The 20,024-nt window shown below is 43.5% G+C and overlaps 1 protein-coding gene across 3 annotated transcripts in view; it reads left to right on the forward strand.

Moving 5' to 3' along the window:
- The window catches only part of KDR (kinase insert domain receptor), a 43,205-nt gene that overhangs the window by 17,838 nt on the left and 5,343 nt on the right, over window positions 1-20,024 (forward strand). For 2 of the 3 annotated variants that reach the window (XM_087864132.1, XM_045815861.2), the window contains exons 13-27: window positions 349-690; window positions 2,954-3,100; window positions 3,436-3,567; window positions 5,861-5,967; window positions 6,400-6,535; window positions 6,904-7,008; window positions 8,335-8,448; window positions 9,024-9,112; window positions 9,696-9,849; window positions 11,741-11,838; window positions 14,080-14,202; window positions 14,354-14,465; window positions 14,692-14,791; window positions 15,188-15,293; window positions 16,388-16,539. In XM_087864132.1, coding sequence (XP_087720258.1) covers window positions 349-690; window positions 2,954-3,100; window positions 3,436-3,567; window positions 5,861-5,967; window positions 6,400-6,535; window positions 6,904-7,008; window positions 8,335-8,448; window positions 9,024-9,112; window positions 9,696-9,849; window positions 11,741-11,838; window positions 14,080-14,202; window positions 14,354-14,465; window positions 14,692-14,791; window positions 15,188-15,293; window positions 16,388-16,539 — 2,017 coding nt within the window. The remainder of the gene's footprint in view (window positions 1-348; window positions 691-2,953; window positions 3,101-3,435; window positions 3,568-5,860; window positions 5,968-6,399; window positions 6,536-6,903; window positions 7,009-8,334; window positions 8,449-9,023; window positions 9,113-9,695; window positions 9,850-11,740; window positions 11,839-14,079; window positions 14,203-14,353; window positions 14,466-14,691; window positions 14,792-15,187; window positions 15,294-16,387; window positions 16,540-20,024) is intronic. The other variant, XM_045815862.2, reaches the window with a different exon arrangement.

Consider the following 20,024-nt stretch of genomic DNA (forward strand, 5'->3'; position numbering starts at 1 on the left):
ATACAGCTTTAATGTCATTGAGTGTGGTGCGTCAATGAGGAACTAATTTTTAAAGTTCTATGTTATAGTGATCTGCTTTGAACATGTTTTAGATTTTTTTTAAATCTCAAAAACTGGGTTTAGAGCTCAAAGTGGAGATATCATATGTGTCTGTGGAATGCATCTTGGTAAAATAAGGCATTTGGGGCCCAAACCACCTAGTTTGATTGTCTCCTGGTGTTGCATTGTCTGGGATTGCTAGAGCTTCACTGTTCTTGGTGCTTTATAGCAGTCCGAAGGCAACAAGAAGAGACTAGCGTGCTGCCCAGATTAAATCATCATTTTCTAACCATGGGTTTTATATTTCAGGGGGCCCTGAAATCACTTTGCAACCTGACACCCAGCCCACCGAGCGGGAGAACGTGTCCTTGTGGTGTACTGCAGACAGAACTATGTTTGAGAACCTCACGTGGTACAAGCTTGGCCCACACGCTCTGCCAGTCCATGCGGGAGAGTTGCCCACACCTGTTTGCAAGAACTTGGATGCTCTTTGGAAAATGAACGCCACCAAGTTTTCTAATGGCACAAGTGACATTTTGATCATGGAGCTCCAGAACGCATCCTTGCGGGACCAAGGAGACTATGTGTGCTTTGCTCAGGACAGGAAGACCAAGAAAAGACATTGTGTGGTCAGACAGCTCAAAGTGTTAGGTAAGGAGGCAATTCTGGGTCATCAAAGACAGTTGGAATGCCTTCAGTGTAGTGCGTTTAGGGACTGTAAGAAGATTACTGTCCCATAGGAGCATACGAGGTAGACTGGTGCACACTTACCTTATTCACTGAACGTTCTTGAGGCAGAAAGAGGCTAATAATGATGAAATGATGTATTTAAAAGAGAAAATAACATGTTTCTTTCCAACTCTGATGATAGGATTTCACTAGTATCTCCAAGGAATAAGCTTAAACTGGGAAAATTCCTGCTTTATTCTTGGCATTCATTTATTTTCATAGAGAATTCCTACTATGAGCTAAGAAGGTTTCAGAAATTCACAGTGGTGAGTAGGTAGACGAGGTGAGAACACAGGCAACCACTGGGCAGTCATGGCACATTGAGGTCTCTGTGTCCGTGAGGACAGGAATTGTTTTCTGTCTTACTCCTTGCTGTAGCTTGTATCGTGGAACATAGCGGCGTATACTAGGTGCTCAGTAAGGTGTCTGCAGCGTGAAGAGTATGATCAGGGGGTTGTTTAGGACCCAGCATAAAGATCAATAGGATGATAATTTCAGTGAGCAGATAGCTTTGTACATTCCCCAGGGAGTCACTCCCCACACCTCAGCTAACCTTCGTCTTGCACAAAAGCTATGCAACCATGCCTCTGTCTCTGGGGAAATCAGACAAATGTGGAAAGTTCTCTTTGTGTCCACTCTCTCCATTTTCTCCTCTTCTTAGTGTCCCTTCCCAGTTTCTGGGATGCATGTGGTGTCTGATTTTACTCTTAAGTAGGGAAACAAACTGCCCAGGTGAATGAATCTGCCCAAAGTTTTAGAGGAATAATATCTTCTTCAGAGGCCTTGGCATATTTTAAGAGGTATCTTCAGACAGATCCTAGGAAAGTGTTTGCTAGTGTTAAGACTTAGGTGTCAAAGGAAGGAATACTTTTGGGTGAAGTCATTCCCAGGGCCCTCATATCATATCATGTGCATGATCGTGTGTTTTCGGTTCGCCTTGGTCTGGTTTCAAATTAATGGAAGAATTCAGAGAGAGATGTGAAGGAGGCCATGCCCAGGAAATTTGTGCCCACAATGAGCTGGTTTGCTTCTCTAAGGACTCCTAAGTTGTTTCCCTAAAATTATTCTTAGAAATAGACTAGAGCCCAGGACATTTGCTTAAACCCCAGTGTAGTTCACCACTGAGGTAATCTCATTCTGTTAAATGTTGAAGGGGATCCTTTCAGCAAGATTTCTCTGGGAAACAAACTGAGGGTTTTAGAGGGGAGGGGGGTGGGGTATAGGCTAGCCCAGTCGTGGGTATTAAGGAGGGCACGTATTGCATGCAGCACTGGGTGGTATACGCAAACAATGAATCAGGGAACACTACATCAAAAACTAATAATGTACTGTATGGCGACTAACGTATTATAAAAAAAAGATTTCTTTTGCTTGCTTTGGACAAGATATTTCTATAACCCTTTGATGGAATGGCAAATCTGAAGTTTTGCTATACATTGAAACCATGGGCTTAATTTTCTTGAAATCTTTGACTTTTCTTTAGGGATTATTGTCTTGCTCATCTATGTTTTAGTGGAAACAGCACTGGACTAGTCTTTTAGGTTCACCAGATTCTGTTATTAGTTCAAACGCTTACTTAGTTATAGGGACTGGGACAAGTTGTTTACCCCCGGCCCCAAACTGCAATTCTTTCATCTGTGACATAAGATTAATGTTCTTGTCCGTCCTAGGACTGATAGTGAGCAACAGAAATAGCATAGGTGAGTTTGTAAAAAGTGCCAAATAAATATAAGGCATTCTTTGTTGAATTACACTGAAGTTTCACACTTTCCAAGAGAAACATGGCAGCATTCATGGGTGTCCCTGGCTAGAAGTTTCATGGGAGGGAAAGTTTCCCCTTGGGGAAGCTGTGTCTGATTAGAGGAAAACCCCATAAAGGTGACAACCTTTATTTTGTGATGTGACAACCAGCTAGAATGTTTAATGTTAATGTTTAATAGTCGTTCTAATTGGATGACTAATTAGGAATGTTCAAAGAGGTGTAGTGATCTATCCCAACTGTGCTGACTTGTTGCACTTAACTTGACTCAGTGACCAACAGTACCGTCATCAACTTCTGTGTATTTGCAGTTTAGTAAATCAACAGCTTAACTGTTTATGAAGTTTAAACTACTTATTAGTTTACTGATAAAACCATTTCGAAAGTTATAACTAAATGTTGTATGATTTTTGTGTGTGTGCATAGAGCGTGTGGCGCCCATGATCACTGGAAACCTGGAGAATCAGACTACAAGCATTGGGGAAACCATTGAAGTCTCATGCACCACGTCTGGGAATCCCCCTCCACAAGTTACGTGGTTTAAAGACAATGAGACACTTGTAGAAGACTCAGGTGAATAGACTATGTCTATCTCTCGTTGGTTGCAGAATTCTCTTGGAGACGTGCTCTAAACCCCACGTGACGTCTTGATTTGTTTTAGGTAGAAAAAAAAAGCAATATTAGTGTCCATGGTCTGGCTCATTTCCTGGACTCAGAATTAAAGTATTCAGAGCCTTGGTGAATTCTCATGGAAGCGGGGTGGTGAATCAGCAGTGCGTCCTGTGCCACTCTTTGGAAGTAGATACTAGTCCAAGAAAAGGACACCGTTGATATTTTTAGATTTTTTTCCTGAAAAACTCTGCCAGATCACATCACAAATAGAAATAATCATTTTTATTTTCTCTTAGGAATTGTACTGAAAGATGGGAACCGGAACCTAACCATCCGCAGGGTGAGGAAGGAGGATGAAGGCCTCTACACCTGCCAGGCATGCAGTGTCCTTGGGTGTGCAAAAGTGGAGGCATTTTTCATAGTAGAAGGTCAGTGGAGATGCATGGACATGTCAGGTGGTTTTAAAAACTTAGCTTGTATTGTATATACACTCACTCACTTTGAGTGATTTTTGGTATTCTTTGTACTTTGTGTATGTTCTACTCTAAGTGCGTATTATTTTAACCAGAAAACATAATCAGTGTTATTTTAATTCTGCTTGCATCACACTTCCTATCCTTGCAGTTTCTCGTTTTGGAAAAATTCTTAGCCAGGCAGGTGGAATACCCTCCTTGCCCTTATTTTTTCTTCATTTGAATGGTTCGGTTAACTTGTTGTGGAAGCGATACCTCTATATTTACTTGGAAAAACATTGGAATTATTGCTCAGCTATGAAAATCAATGCCATCCTGATAATCACAGGGGTTCACAGTTTTCACTGGACTACAGACAGTTAAAATGTATTTGTGAACAATAGGCCCTTGCTTCTCTGATGTGGAAGTTTTAGGGTGTCTAGATGTGAAAGGAAACTCCCATGTGTATGCAGGAGTGAAGTGAAATCTGGCATTTTCCCAGATGGGAAAGGTAATTTGCGACAGGCTATTTTCTCTTCAGAAGTGTATTTCTGTTTTAAAAAAGAATCCATCAGGGGAGCAATGAAACTCTATTACGTGGGTGAAGGAATGGTATACGCAAGGGGAAGAAAGAAGGATGGTGACAGAAGGAAGAACTGATGAATTTTTATGAACTCATCTTAACTTGTCTCTCAAAGTCTAGATTTTAGTCCCCTACATCTGTCAAATGTTGATGACTTGTTTTCCAATTTGTAGGCTTATCACCATTTCAGAACTGCACTTGCAAAAAAGATTTCAAGTGTGTGAAATAAATAAAAATTTCAAGTGACATGGTGTTTTGTCACTTCCAAGGGGCTTCATGTTGAGGGCAGATCCTAGCAGGGCCTTCCGGCTCTCTCCCATGCTCTGCCTCATCTCTGTTGGCTGTTTGCAGCGGGCTCCCCGTGCCTAAGCAGGGAACACTGGCACAGAGCTTGTATTTACTGAGTACCCGAAGGGAATACTAAGAAGAGAGGCAGATATTTAATTCTTCTGTAGGTTCCCAAATGTTACTATGGGAATATTAACACACTAACTTCATAGACAATTGAATCTTTGAACTTTGTACTATGTATAATGGACCTTTAGGCCTCTGTGTATAAAAAGAAAATTATTTCAATAGGACCACCAGAGAAACAGAATCGACTTTCGAGCCATACTTGGTACTTGGTTCTCCAAGGTTAGCTCTTACTTGGCTAACTAGTTAATTCCTTGTCCTTCTGCCTTTTTGAGGCTGCCTTGAGCCATGTGACCAGCTTATTTGATTCACACCGCACTCACCCAGGGGGGGCCCTGGGTGATAACTGGTTCCTTATCACCTCTTCGCTAATCACTCCTAGTTGAAAGCCTCCTCTGGCATTTAATTTCTCCCACTCAGAGCTGTCCTCTGGAGCCCTGAGCATCTGCAGCTTTCCCTACCGACCTCTACCTTACCTTTCATGGGTGGTTTAAACTCATTTTATTGCCAGACCATGCAGGATGCACTCATCTCTGCTTTCTCTCTTTTCCTAACTCAGGCTCCTGTCACACAAGGGCAGGGAAGTGTAGTGGCTAACTGGTGTTGGACAGACTTTGTTTAACTCTTGACCATTCCCCCAACTTGCTGTATGCCCTTAATGAAGGAGCTTAACCTCTCTGATCTTGTTTCTCCATCTGAAAACTGAACGTTGTTGAGAAGATTAAGTGGGATGACGTATTTAAAGTAATGAGCACCTAGGGGGTGCATGGCAACCAATCACTCACTGGCCATTTCTTATATAATCCTTTCTCGAACTCTGTACAAATGAAAACAGACTATCCGTGCAAAACCAGACATTTATTTTCCCCAGAAAAAGGCCACTATAAGTCATTCTAGAACTTCCTGTGAATTAAAACATGCTTCTTTTCTCCCCTATAGAATGTGATCTGTTTTCTTTCCACCAAAGACTTCTCTTTCTCCAAACACTTCATATGTTTTTCTTATAGGACATCGACATTTCTATCCTTGATATCCTTAATTTCTGTCCTTAAATTTGGAATTTTATCGTTAGAGGCTTTCATGGGCAGTGTTTTGCAAACTTTCAATTATCCATTAAGAATGTTATAGACTCCCTCCAACTTAGACTATTACTGTCTAGGATTTTTTCCAAGTTGGCGAACTTGAGATCTTGCTTTAGTGTAGAACTTTGTCATCTTATAGCAAAAGGTATGAGTTTCCACTGTTGATGCTCATTCAGTTGCATCTTTCCAGGTGCCCAGGAGAAGACAAACTTGGAAGTCATTATTCTAGTAGGCACGGCAGTGATTGCCATGTTCTTCTGGTTATTACTTGTCATCGTTCTACGGACCGTTAAGCGGGTAACAAAATCATTTCCCTTCCATCCCATGTACGTTGGTTTTCATGATTAATGAAAGCTGACTGGGGCTCTTTGAGTTGTTTCTTCCCATTGTTATTGGCTCAATGGGCACAATTTTATTTCAATACAATAACATTCTTTCCCACTTTCTTTTGGCTGGACCACTGGGCTTTAATTGATAGAAGCCACTAGAGGAGAAAAGGGCTTGGACTGTCTAGTGTAATTAAGATTTAAGTACTTCATTCTGAGCTCATTTGAGGGTTGAGGGGACACTGGATGCAGGATTATAATAGGACTTACTCTCAAACTCCATGAGTTTTATTTGAAAATGAGACATCAGGAATGGGGCTTCTATAAACAACAATAATAAGCACACAAGAAACAACAGACAGACAACAGAGCGTGTGTAACTGGAAGGACTAATACTTTCCAGGCCAATGGAGGGGAACTGAAGACAGGCTACTTGTCCATCGTCATGGATCCAGATGAGCTCCCCTTGGATGAGCACTGTGAGCGCCTGCCTTACGATGCCAGCAAATGGGAGTTCCCCAGAGACCGGCTGAAACTAGGTGTGTTTTCAAGTGGTATTAATTTGACGTTGAGTTTATCAGGACATCTCTTCCTTCTTTAGGATGATGACAGATCTAGTCTATTCACATGATGGATCCAGGTTCAGAGTATTCATTCTGTCTCTTGAATTTGAGTAATCATCCTTTTGGTCACTTAGAAGTAGGGTCCCTGCACAATTATCTAAAGCAGGACATTTGGAGAGCAATGGGGGAGGTATTAAATAATGAAGCCAAGACAACGGAGTTGACCTGCCTTCTCCAAGTTAACCTGGGATGTGTGGTGACCCAACGTAGTCGGAGTCTCTGCAGGTCACTTTAGTGCTGTCATAGTCCGAGTCTGTTTTGTTTGCTCTCATCGTTGACTATAGGTAAGCCTCTTGGCCGTGGTGCCTTTGGCCAAGTGATTGAAGCAGATGCCTTTGGAATCGACAAGACAGCAACTTGCAAGACAGTGGCCGTCAAAATGTTAAAAGGTAAAAGCAAAATTGTATGGTGATACATCCCTCTGTCTGTTTCATCTGGTCTGTAAACATGATGAAAGACTTGTATCAGCAGCTCTGTGGTTAGGTGAGCCCGCTAGCCAAGAGTGCAGCCAGCCTAGGTGATGCCTTTGCACAAACTGGGAAACAGTTCCTCTCTCATAGCCTCATGTCAGGGTGCATGGCCTGGCAGGCAAGTCGAGGATGGGCTGCAGCCTCACCCACTTCCCCACCTATGCCTGCACAAGGCCATAGCTTATACAACTGTACTTAGTAGCCCAACTATAGGAAAATAGTACCTTGCTTATGTAAAAATTGTTTCTTAATATAATATGGTGCATTAGTGAGATAATTATAGACCATGTAGAGACATGGAAAGAAATTTAATAAGTAAAAATAGTAGAGTGTAAAAACAGCGTGTTTCCTAGAATTGGGATATTATGTGAAAGATTTTCTCCTATAAAGATAATGGTTGCACTAGGAAGAAATGGACCACAGGTGGCATTTTAAAAATTGAAAGCTTTATAAACAATGGTGAATCCTAATAGTAACGGAATTCTGGTCTTGTCATTTTAATTTGGGGAGGTGATGCGTGGACAGCCGTGGGCTCCAGTAGTGATGTGCTTTCCTTGATGGAGGCAGGGCTACAGACCCTGGGCCAGTAGATCCTGTGCATTTCAAAGCCATCTCTCTCCTTTTGCCTGTTTTTCCTTGTGGCTAAGGGGGAATGCAATTTCGAGGTGGCTCAGTAGGGTCTGAGGTGTGGACCGCGTGTGAATTAGAGGGAGGTGTACCGGTCTGTGCAGGATCACACTTGCAGTTTTAGCCTCATCAGCCTCTTGTGCCAATTGGCCTTGCCAGTTGGCCCCTGTTAAGTTTCCTGCTTGGCACTGATTGGCGGGAACTTCAGCATAGCCCCTAACACATAAGGATATTTAATACATGGTGTTGCTTCCTTACCAGGAAGGACTGAAATAATCAGGCCCTAAGAAGCATAGTCAACCTGATATATGAAAATCCAACTTTGTAAGAGAAGAAAATCTGGGCATGATTCCATTTGCAGATGTATTCTCCACTTTGCAAAAGACTTCACAATGGATTCCTTTAAATATCAAACATTCTGGGTGCACTTAAAGTAAGAATTGGATTTAGAATTGGAAAATATAATTTACACGTGACTTTCAGTGCACCTAGCCTGTAAATTGGGTTGCAGTTGTATTATCCCTAGAGGGTAAGTTGCACACATGCGTGCAGTGGGGCACCGGTCCTCCTCCATTAATGCCCACATTGATGATTTTCTTCTTTGCCATCTATTTGTAGAAGGAGCAACACACAGTGAACACCGAGCTCTCATGTCTGAACTCAAGATCCTCATTCATATTGGCCACCATCTCAATGTGGTCAATCTTCTAGGTGCCTGTACCAAGCCAGGAGGTGAGTATCTGTGGATGTTTCTGGTTGCCTGATGATTTTGGCATATAATTGTCTGCTGGTGTTTCAGGGAAACCACTTAACTCCCATGGCCTTGATTTCCTTAACTTAGGATACTTTGCCAGATTCCTAGATAAAAATATATTTCATGGCGTTTAATGGGCACTTTATTAATTATTCTAGAACTTCTGTGAATTAAAAAATGCCATCTCACTGTACTGAAGTTTGCTGCTTGTGTAAGAGGTTCATATGAGAAAAGTAAACCTCTCAAAAAACTTGAAAGCAAAGTCCTTAAGAGTTGTTCCCCCTAAAATGGAATCATCTTAGGTGATTGTGCTGAAAAGCAAGTGGGTGGATTTTCTTCCGAAATTTTGGTTCATCTTGCTGTGAATTGCCAATTGGTAAAAGAAAAGCAATACTCTAAGGGCATTGGGACCGGCTGATATCTATGATCCTGTCCCCAGTGAAAGTTTGTAGTGTCCTTCTGTGAGGTTTTCTGGCTCATCCATGTATTAAACACTTGATGAGATACATGAATGGAAATGTTTCCCTTTCTTGACATGCTCTGCTGTCTGCAGGGCCACTCATGGTGATTGTGGAATTTTGCAAGTTTGGAAACTTGTCGACTTACTTAAGGAGCAAGAGAAACGAATTTGTCCCCTACAAGGTATGGCATTTCTTAACTCAGCTCTGGCCACATTGTAAAATGGAGGAAAATACAGGTTAATCTTTCTCTGGTAAAACACTGTGAAGAACTTGTGAGGAGTCTTCTTTTGGTTGTTGTAACTTCCTCTTTTACCTGCTGGTGGACATCTCTTCTCCTGGTCGATTTTTGTTTTTGTTTTTTTGTGACTTTAATCTACTGACCCATTAGAGATGGTGTTTGAGGAGGGGAGAAGGTGGGTGTAATTAGGGAAAGGGAAGGATGGAGCGGAGGATGTCTCTGGATTATTCTCTCTGTCTCCTAGCAGTATTTGGCCCCATGGAGTGTCAGTCCCTCAGTAAAGAGCACCCTAATGTTGGAAGTGTGTCTGAAACAGACTTGAAACAAGGTGTTTATCTCTTTAAGCTAAAGAAGGAACTAGGCTTTATGGAAGAAGATCTGTTATGCAGAACACTTACCCCAAATTCCAGCCCAAAGATTCCATATTCCTGAAATCGATGTAATTCTTGTCTGCTTTTAATAGCTATAGTTGTTTTCTAGAGATCTCTTTTGTATTCAAGGAGTTCGTGCATTTGTTTCTTTATAGAGCAAAGGGGCACGATTCCGTCAAGGGAAAGAGTACGTTGGGGAGATCACTATGGATCCGAAACGCCGCTTGGACAGTATCACCAGTAGTCAGAGCTCAGCCAGCTCTGGATTTGTTGAGGAGAAATCCCTCAGTGACGTGGAGGAAGAGGAAGGTACCTGCCATTGCTTTCTCCACACTTAACGCGTGCTCTTGCAGAAACGAGAAGGTGATGGGGTGTTAGGATGAATTTTGTCATGAAAAAAGTTTAGTACTCCCTAATATTTGGAAGAGACCTAAATTTCTAGACTGCCTCCATTCAGTTTTCCAAGAAGTGAGCTGTGGAAGCCCTAAATCAGCAGCTGGCTTGGTTGTGAGGCAAAACACGGGCGAGCCTGAGAAATCTCGGTACCCCAGGAGGGCGAAGCAGTCAGCAACAGCCGAACCAATGCTTTGAGACTGTTGGTTCAGCATTTAGTAGCAGGAGAGGCTCAGCGCTTTGTTCCCAAAGGACAAAGGAGGCTCTCTGGTAGTTGATTAGCCTCCCCGTTGCCCTAAGCAGTTCAGCCCCACATTTCCAAAGTCACCCCACCACTCCAAGGCAGCATAGGGGTCACTTGCTGTTTCTATCTCATTCCAAGTGGCTTATCAAGTCTTTCTTGCAGCCATACTTCCTCAGAGGAGTCTTGGTAAGCATATTTTTCTTTATCCAGTTATGCTTCCAGTGATATTTTAGTGCTCTCTCTGAGTAGAGCTGTGTTCGCAGTCTAACTTCCAGGATTTCTTCCAGCTCCAGGATACACTGTCTGTCTGCTTCCCTCAGAAGGAGCAGAGACAGCTCCATGGATATAGAGATGGGGCTTCCTGACATCTGGCTCCTCTTGAGCATGAGCTTAGAAGAATCCAGTCATGAAATAGTGAAAGAAACCTGCTACCCTTTCCTTAGACATGAGGCTACAGATAGACCTTAAATGTGGCTTCTTTCTCTAAGAAGCCGAGTAGGGTATGCGAAGCTGGAACTTGCTCTAGAGGAGTGTGGAGAGGCCATCTAGACCTCACCTAACTGGGTCCACACTGAGTGGGGCCCTCTCTGTCCCGTCATTCTCTCTCACAAAATGGTGGCCGGTGCACCAGAAACCCAAAGAATTGGGGTACTCGGAGTAGAAAGGGTCTTGGCCTGGAATATGTCCTCCATTTCTTCATTTGGAAAATGATGGGATCGCACTAATTGCTCACTGAGAGCCCTCTAGCCCTAAGCATTAAAAAAAATCATTGAGAAAAATGCTCTGAGTCTTTTTAATACTTACAAGGTTATTATTACAAGTGAGTTTTCATTTACTCTGGTATTTGTCTCTAGGAGAGAAGCCATGTCTTATCTTATCTGACCAAAGTTAAGAGATCATGTTGAAACACCCATTAATGTCTTAGTGTTTATTTGTACCAGTTGCACGGAAATAAATACCACCAATTTACGTAAAACCATCTTTCTCTCGATGTTCCTGTCACCTCTCATTCATATCCTTGAAGGGAAAAAAGCATCCTCACAGGCCTCTTTTAATGTGTTTACAGCACTTTCTCAGCTTGAAAGTGAGAGAAGTAAATATATTTCTGGTATTTTTAGTTATCTGTTGTAGATTATAATTTGACCTTTGGCCTTTGTCCCAGGACAAAGCCTGGAGAGAAAAGATTCAATGACCCTGAATATTGTTGTTTTATTTTTAGAGTTCTTGATATGAAACTATTGTTTATCCCTCTGGGTACATGAAAAAAACCCCAACAGTTTAAAACAGCAAACTTAAACAAGTCCTCTTTCGCTCCCTGCCATCTCTGCTGGTTCAATTTGACTAAGATGGAAAAACTAACATTTTTTTTTTTGCTAAGGGGTATGATGAAAGCTAATAATACCGGGATTCAGCAAATGTACAGAAGATACAGGCATTTTCTCTCTGCTTCTATTTCCAGAAGTTTAACTCCCAAATGTTAAAATGAAGATTACTCTAACACACTTAGGAACGAATCGTTTCTGGTGGCAATACTGATCTCTGTCCTCCTCCCTCTCCCGCCAGTTTCCGAAGATCTGTACAAGAACTTCCTGACCTTGGAGCACCTCATCTGCTACAGCTTCCAAGTGGCTAAGGGCATGGAGTTTTTGGCATCCCGGAAGGTAAGACAGCCCAGGGGGGACCAAGATATCTCTTCACATCACATATCTGGAAGGAAGATGTCCAGTGCCAGCCACTGGTGTGTGTTTGGGACTGTAATCCGTTCTCCACTGCTGGGACCATGCAAAGAGTCCTGTTGGAGAGGCCCCGTTCCTGCTAATTTAAGGAGGTGTGAGGATTTCGTGAAATTAATTCGTTCATGGGATCAATACTTACTGACCATCTACTAAGTGCAGCCGGTCCTCTGAGCGCTTAAGGATGATGTGTGATCCAACAGGCGAAACTCTCCGCCTGCATAGAGGTTACATCCTATTGGGCGGAACAGGCGGTGAGCAATATAAACAAGTCAAGTACATGGTGGGCTGGATGGGAATAAGCTCGGCGGAGAAAAATAAGCAGGAAAGGGCTAGGACTCCACGGGACTGGTATGTTTGAGTGTGTATACGCCTCTGTGTTTGTGACATCAATTTTAAACAGAATGGACAAGGGAAGCTTTATAAGACTGCGACATCTGAGCAGCGACCTGGAAAAGGTGAGGGACTGAGCCTTGCAGATATCTCGGCGTGAGAGCGTCTATTTTTAATTTATTTTACATTCATCACCATCCATCAAAAAGTATTTGTTAGTGGTATAATTAGAAAGCAGGAAGGACAGGCTTCAGATGAGAGCGATTATAAAAGCTAAAATTAGAAAAGTAGGCCAAACAAAGGCTGAGGTGGGGACGTGACAAGTTACAAATATTCCAGAGGCTGTAAACACCACAGCGGGAGCGGGGTCGGTTAAAGTCACCCCTCTGGAAAGGGTAGAGTGGGTGGTTTTCTATTAAACAGGGAAAATTCAAATTAAGGTTCGGGAAAAATGATCAGTTGGAGAATGCATGGGCTGCACCCTCCTGGGAGGGGGGAAGAAAGACTGAAGAGTTTTGTTTTTCTAATTTAGAGTGAAATCTCTAACCCATTTCTTTTTCTGAAGCCTAAAGCTGGACACAGCTCTCAGAGCCTCAGGATCTCAAAAGTGTCTGCCCGGGAGCTCTTGTGTCCTTTCTCCCAAGGGGAAAGGAGAGAAGTGTGGTCTTACGGGATTCGCCCACGGGGCAAGAACCTTTGCCTTTCTTGGAGATTCCGATTTTATTTTATTATTATTTTTAAAGGCCAGAGGCTGCTGTTTAGTCAGGGAATCTTTCGACTGGGAAGGGGGTGGGGTCCTCGGGGACCCTTAACTTCCCTTTGCGTCTACCAGCTGGTTTCTTGAAAACTACCTGGTTGTTGGGCTAAAAAAGGAAGCTGTTTGGTTGGGGGGAAAAGTAGAGAGGACAGTTTGGTTTTTGGAATCTCCTGTCTTGCTCAGTCATGCTTGACAGAATGCTTTTGAATACGCCTCTTTCCGAAGGAAGTGCCACACAGAGGCAGGGTGTGGGGCGGTCAGCCTTGCCCGGGCTCCCGGCTCGGCTCCCCATCCCTACCGCGATGGCTTCGGCATTCTCCTCGGAGCCTTTCATTCCCGTGTAAATGTTCCCCAGACTCTAATTTCCTTACAAATCTGCAGGTGCAGCTACAGCTGCTCAGTAGCAGGGAGTTAGATGAGGTTGGGGATATCAAGAAGAGAGAAACCGAGGACCGGAAAAGAGTGGAGAGAAAGCAGGGGGAATTCGGTTTTCCTTTTTAGTGCACGGGAGAACCAGCCTGACCCGTGAGAAGCCGACCTCTCTTCCGTAGACCTCGATGGTACTCCAACACTTTGAAAACAGGATGAGCCCCACGGGAGCTGGTTTATCAGAGCCGGGCAGTTTCAGTTCCATATGGAACGGAGAAACCAACAAAGGGCACCAAACCAAGGAGAGCCCCTTGTTCCTGATTTCCGAGCATTCATTCAAAATAGGAGGGCATTCGAAGGCCTCCTTAGAGTAACACGTTTTAACCGTATATGGTGCCAGGCAAAAGGGATATGTGGATGTGACCAGAAACACATTCTTAATTGTGTCTAAGAGAAGTCTATTTATGACTCCATCATCCTACTATAACTTAATTATTTAACTCCAAAGTCTGGGACTCTTTATGGGATAAGCAGATGTGTGTCTCAACAAAAGTCAGACTTCTTTCTTGAAGTGTTGATGAAAGGTATTAGCCCAGTGCCTGTTCATCAGTTGGTTTTCTGATGTGGGGCTTTTTTAAGCATGAGGTCACAACAGATGCAGAAGACATCAGCTGTGCAGAAGCCTAACGCACACACGATTCTTTTTGCAGTGTATCCACAGGGACCTGGCGGCACGCAACATCCTCCTGTCGGAGAAGAACGTGGTTAAAATCTGTGACTTTGGCTTGGCCCGGGATATTTATAAAGACCCAGATTATGTCAGAAAAGGAGATGTAAGTTTTAAAGGTGAACGTAGTGCTCTGTGAAGTTGCAGGATCCAAATTCCTCGTTGCAAGCTTCAGGACCTGCGTTGGGAACAAAGGAAGTGTTTTCTTCAGATACGTGCTAAGTTGGGTTCTGACTCCTTGTCTTCTACCTTCTTAGGCTCGCCTCCCTTTGAAATGGATGGCCCCAGAAACAATTTTTGACAGAGTGTACACAATTCAGAGTGATGTGTGGTCTTTTGGTGTCTTGCTCTGGGAAATATTTTCCTTAGGTAAGTCACTTGTTTTTTGTCCCTCCATCCATACTCCAAATAAAATGACGAAAGTCAGTGTTCCGTGGTCCCAGTGCACCTTTACCTCTCCCGTGTTCCACCTTTATCTAGCGAAAGTTACCGGGAAGCTTTGGAGATATATATATTTGGGATGATGTTCAAGAATCAGGGTTTTCTATAAGAAAAAAATCAAATCAAGTCATGTCCCATTCCTGTTTTATTCTAGGTGCTTCTCCGTATCCTGGAGTAAAGATTGATGAGGAATTTTGTAGGCGATTGAAAGAAGGCACTAGAATGAGGGCCCCTGATTATACCACACCAGAAATGTAAGACTTCGAAAACATCTTTCTATCCTTTCTTTGCTCATAAAACCTCCCCCCGCCCAGAAGACTTTTCATGATACAGACCTCTTTCATGGCCCCGTCCCTGTCCTACTTCTCCTGGAAGTCTTCCTTGGTAATCTCAAGCAGAGGGTCATCTCTTCTTGAAACAACAGCCCTTTATCTATACCCACCAGTTCGTTTTTATTAGATGTTGGCTTCTAACATTTTCCATACATACTTGATGCCCCAACTGTAGGGCTCTGTGTTTTATATGGTGTTGTATTACTGTTTAGCATCATGGGGGACTTTTCATAAATGTTTACTCATTCGAGTGCGTATTTTCAGCATCAGATGAGGAAGAAGGAGGCAGTTAGTGACGTTAGTGTTTTACTTCTCTAGGTACCAGACCATGCTTGACTGCTGGCACGGGGAGCCCAATCAGAGACCCACGTTTTCAGAGCTGGTGGAACACTTGGGAAATCTGTTACAAGCTAATGCTCAGCAGGTTTGTGACCTCCATCCAAGCAATGTATCCAAGGGCTCCTCTCCTCCCTGAACCCTCTCATGGCCACCATATTCTTGCACATTTGAACAATAACGCTATTTTAAAAGCTGTAACTACCCGATTAAAGACAGGTGAGGTCCTAATGAGATCCTAATCCATAACCTGGCAACAGACCACTCATTCCTCCTGATGTTTCTTTTTGTTGTCTTCAGATGCTCTTCTAAAGTAAAATCAATCAATTAATCAATAAAAATTAGTTCATCCACAGAATATCAACAATGGACAGAATTTTAAGGAATTTAAACACTGTGCAGGCAAAACCACATGTGAACCCTGCAAAATAAATGGGCTTTTTCTTCAGTAGAATCCCCGGCCCCCATAAATTCCACTGGAGGATTTTAGAATTGTAACCTTTACCATTAGAAAGTTATTTAATCTCCAGTCAACGGCTTCTTACTGCCACGAATGGAAGCCAATTTCCTCCTGCTTTTCTTTTGAACAGGTGGGGGACAATGGGTCAAATCTGTTTTTATCAGTAAGCCTTTCAAACATTTAAAGGTATCACATTGCCCTTTCTTTCTTTCTCTTGATGAAATAACGTTAAATTGTGCAACCTTTTCTCAGAAGACCCATTTTCCTGCACATTTATTGCTTTTCTCTTGACTGTCATCAGATTTTCCATTGCCTTGAAATGCAGAGGCTAAAATTGGATGACATGCCCTTTAAAAGACCTGGCTCCAGTAGGTAGGGCTTTGTGAAGAAATGATTTCTCAGCTCTCCGTGTTCTGTTGCCACGTCTCTGCCCACAGCCTGCTTTGTCTTCCTCGTGACCAGCGTTCTCTGCGGTCGGTCCCCTTACTCCTCTTGCTTTAATATTAACTCTTTTCACATACTTTCATATATAAACATCCCTTTCAAGTGCCCTTTTGTTTTTGACAAACCATGTTTAATGTTGTCTTTAAGTTCAGCGCTCAGATATGAAAGCGACAGACCTCATCACCAAGAAGCCCCCATGGCCTTTGTTTCTCATGAAAAGGCTCTTGAGGGGCTGGCGCCGTAGCCATAGCAAGAGCATTCCGTGTTTGTTGTTTCAGGATGGCAAAGACTACATTGTTCTCCCGATAGCAGAGACTTTGAGCATGGAAGAGGATTCTGGACTCTCTCTGCCTACCTCACCTGTTTCCTGTATGGAGGAAGAGGAAGTGTGTGACCCCAAATTCCATTATGACAACACAGCAGGAATCAGGTACTGTATATGGTCAACATCCCCAGGGGGATGGGGGCACTTCAAGGTCATTTGGGGAAGGGGGTGGAAGGAAGGCTGTATCTCACTTCCACATTGAACCTAAGCCCTGAGACTGCCATCAAGGGAAGTGCTCCTTGAAGAGGGCCGGGGTAGGTGAGTTGCTTCCCATCTGTGGTCCACATTGCTGCCATAGCTGTTTCTTTCGAATTCTAAGCCCTGCAGCTGCAAATAGCTGGAATGCCACAGTTTGTTAATCTCCAGAAAAAGAGACCAATTTTATATAGACATCTGTATTTAAATTATCCCCATGTACTCTTTTATTAATGTGAATTAAATGGCTTAGGAAAGATTCAGGAAGGAAGGGTTTTATGCATAGATGAGAACACACTTTGCCTCTCTGGCTGGGATGCCCTGTGCCGTGGGGATGTGTCCTGAATTGGACTGGACAGCACATCTTCAGAAGCCCCTCCCTGGCCTGATTTTCAGCATTTTATTTGCATAATGGGACTTCTGGACTTATTTAAAACACATGCACTGCTGTCCTCTCCTGATCTATAAAGCGGTTCTGAAGGCAGCTTTCTTTTTTCTCTCTCCCAGCACCTGTGCCTGAGGACAGAGTGGATATTGTGTCTACAATATGATATTAAAATTGCCTTTTTCTAAGCCTGGGACTTCTTTGCTTTGTCCCCCCCCACACTCTTTTGGGTGTTTTCCTCTGGTACCCAGACCCCCCTGACCGCAGGGTCCAGCCTGCTCTCATGTGTGTGCTGTGGCTGCAGGGGGGGCCATGGAGCCCTAGGTGAGCCGGGTTGTGGGCAGTTTGTTCTGTGGAATCACATGGGGTGGCAGAAGCCAACATGTAAGCTGCCTGTTACATTTGGGTCAAGAACTTTTAGCATTTTTTCAAAGAACTTTTCCTTCTGTTACCAGATTTTGCCTACATGATACCTCGCAGAGTTTCGCAAGGGAGAAACTATTATCTCTCGTGAAGAGACGTTGAACGTGAGGCTCAGAGCAATCACGTGATGGAAGTAAACAATTGTGGTTAAAGGTCCAGATTTTAGAGCCAGATAGAACTGGTTGGACTACTCAGTCTGCCTCTTAGGGACCCGGCGCACAGCTTCACTGTGACGCAGGTGAAGACACTGGTGTTCAAAAATGATTATTTTGAGAATCGCATGGTGTAACATATTTCTGCGTGCCTGGCACTTAGAGAGCGCTGGATATGTGATAGCTATTCAGCAAGCTGCTTAAAATCACATCCCTAGGATGACTCCAGTTCCTCCGATCTCTCTCGCAGTCCTGTTTTCTGCCACACCAAGGGGGGACCCTCAAAGAGAAAGGTGAATGAACCGAAAGCCAATAGTTCCACTTCTCATGTTTAAAAACCTCTAGGTCAAGCTCGGCTGGCCTTGTGGTGTGGTAATTATTCCCACAACGCGGCTTCCTTCTTTATCAGAAAACCATTTGATCATGAACTCCATGCCTTGGGTTTTGTGTGACCAGGTGGAGTGAGGACCTGAGCGGCAGTCTCTTGGCTCCCTTGGACGCTTTGCATATGGTGCCGAGAGTTGGTGAAGTCATGTGTGTGTAATGGAAGTGCCAAATGCAATGCTGAATCTAAGTCAGGGCTGCTAACGTTTATCCCCAGAAGCACGGACAAATGTGACACCACACTCTGAACGCAGGCCTGGCTCCTATTTTCTGTCTGTGATTTTTGAATTGGTCCAGTTTCTCTTTTATCCAGCCATAATTTGAAAAATAAAATGGAAGTTGGAATCTTTTGTCTGCAGCCCTCTCTTCAACCCCGCCATCCTTTTTCCTTTTATAAAAACAAGACTCCACAGTCACATTATAATCATCTGGGTTTAAAGAAACACAGTATTGAGGCACCCAGCACACCTCGTTTTGAGGCTCTCTTTTGATTCTGTTTCCCTGGGGAGACCAGAGATGAGGCTGGTGTCCTTCTCAGTGGACTTGTTCTGTCCTTTTTCCCATTTCCAGTCAGGTAGAAAAGCTGAGGAGTCTCTCTCATTTGCTTCCTCTTTATAGTTTCAATCTCATCACATTATAAATAGAGCTGGACAGAGACATCACGGTGGGCACCAACCTCGTGATCTGTTGCCCCTTTAAATTATTAAAAATATTTGTTCAGCATTTACTTAGCAAAGAGGCCAAGAGGTGTGGGGAGTGGGAAAGGGCGAGCAGGACGGATCACTAGTGTCTAGACTTCGCTTTGTCTCTAATTTCCCCTGTGATCAGCTCTGGCCCCAAGTTCACATGCTTTCTGCAAGAAAACACATATTAATTGGACTCCTCTTTCTTTGAGGGCAGTTTGGGGACCATCTGTGGTTGCTCCGTCATTTTCCCCCCGGGAGTTTTACCTCCCACTCCAAGCAGCTTATCAAAGATTTCTTTTCTCTCCCAGAGAAAGATTTTGGCACATACCATTTTTCTTCATTTTGGTTAATTGCTGGTGATGATTAAGTGCTCCTTGTGGATTGATGTCTGGGACAGCCTCCTGGCTAGACGTTCCTGAATTTGGCTGTGATATCAGACTGCTTGAAGTGAAACTGTCCTTTCTCCACTTTCTGTCTGTCTTCTCCCCTGCGCTGGTCCCACCACACGGTCAGTTGCCTGCGTGGGAGAGAGCAGTGCTGTGCACATAGTAGGTGCTTCATAAAGACTTGAACTGTCATATCCATTGTTCCCTTCTACTTTTTCCTTCCTGATACTTTTCCAAGGGAGTCAGTGTGGAGTAGGGTAGCAAAACAAAGCAAAACAATGGGCTTGAGAATCTGAAGGCCAATTTCGAATCCCAGTCCTAGCCATTTCCTCCCTAAGTCTTAGCTTCCTCAACTGTTTTTTTCCAAGGCAGCTGTATGATTGCCCAAGCTCAACACTCCAGTTGATTCTATATGCCGCAGACCTCTGGAATCTGTCTACTTCTCCAAACCCTATGGGCATCACCTCTCTTGGGCAGGCTGCCCTTCTTTCTTCTAGAGACATGGAAAAGAGTCCCCTAATTGGTCTCACTGCCTGTTTTCACCTTCCTCTACCCAGAGCCATCCTTGTAAAGGGCGCATCTGACTTTGTCAATCTCATGCTTCAAATCCTTCAGTGACTACTCATAACCCAAATAGCCTAGTTATGTGATTTTGGACAAGTTCCTTAACCTTGCTGTGCCTCGGTTTCCTCTTCTAAAGTTGGGATAGTAGTACCCACCCCTAACAGATACCGTTTATAATGATGCTGTGAGACAGCAGTTGGGGAACATTTAGCACAGTGCCTGGCATGTGGTAGATTCTCAGGAAAGGATTCCTGAGTGAGTGAGTGAGTGAGTGAGTGAGTGAGTGAGTGAATCAATGAATGATTAACTGTAACACCAATAGTTTCTAGCAACAGCCACTTCTAGGGACTGGACTCGGGAGAAGTGGGCTTTTCCTCTGTCTCCTTATATATTATGTCCTCTTTCTTGTGGAGTT

This window comes from Ursus americanus, chromosome 8, assembly GCF_024610735.1.
Source record: "Ursus americanus isolate L20-20 chromosome 8, mUrsAme1.1.p, whole genome shotgun sequence".
NCBI classification, from domain to species: domain Eukaryota; kingdom Metazoa; phylum Chordata; class Mammalia; order Carnivora; family Ursidae; genus Ursus; species Ursus americanus.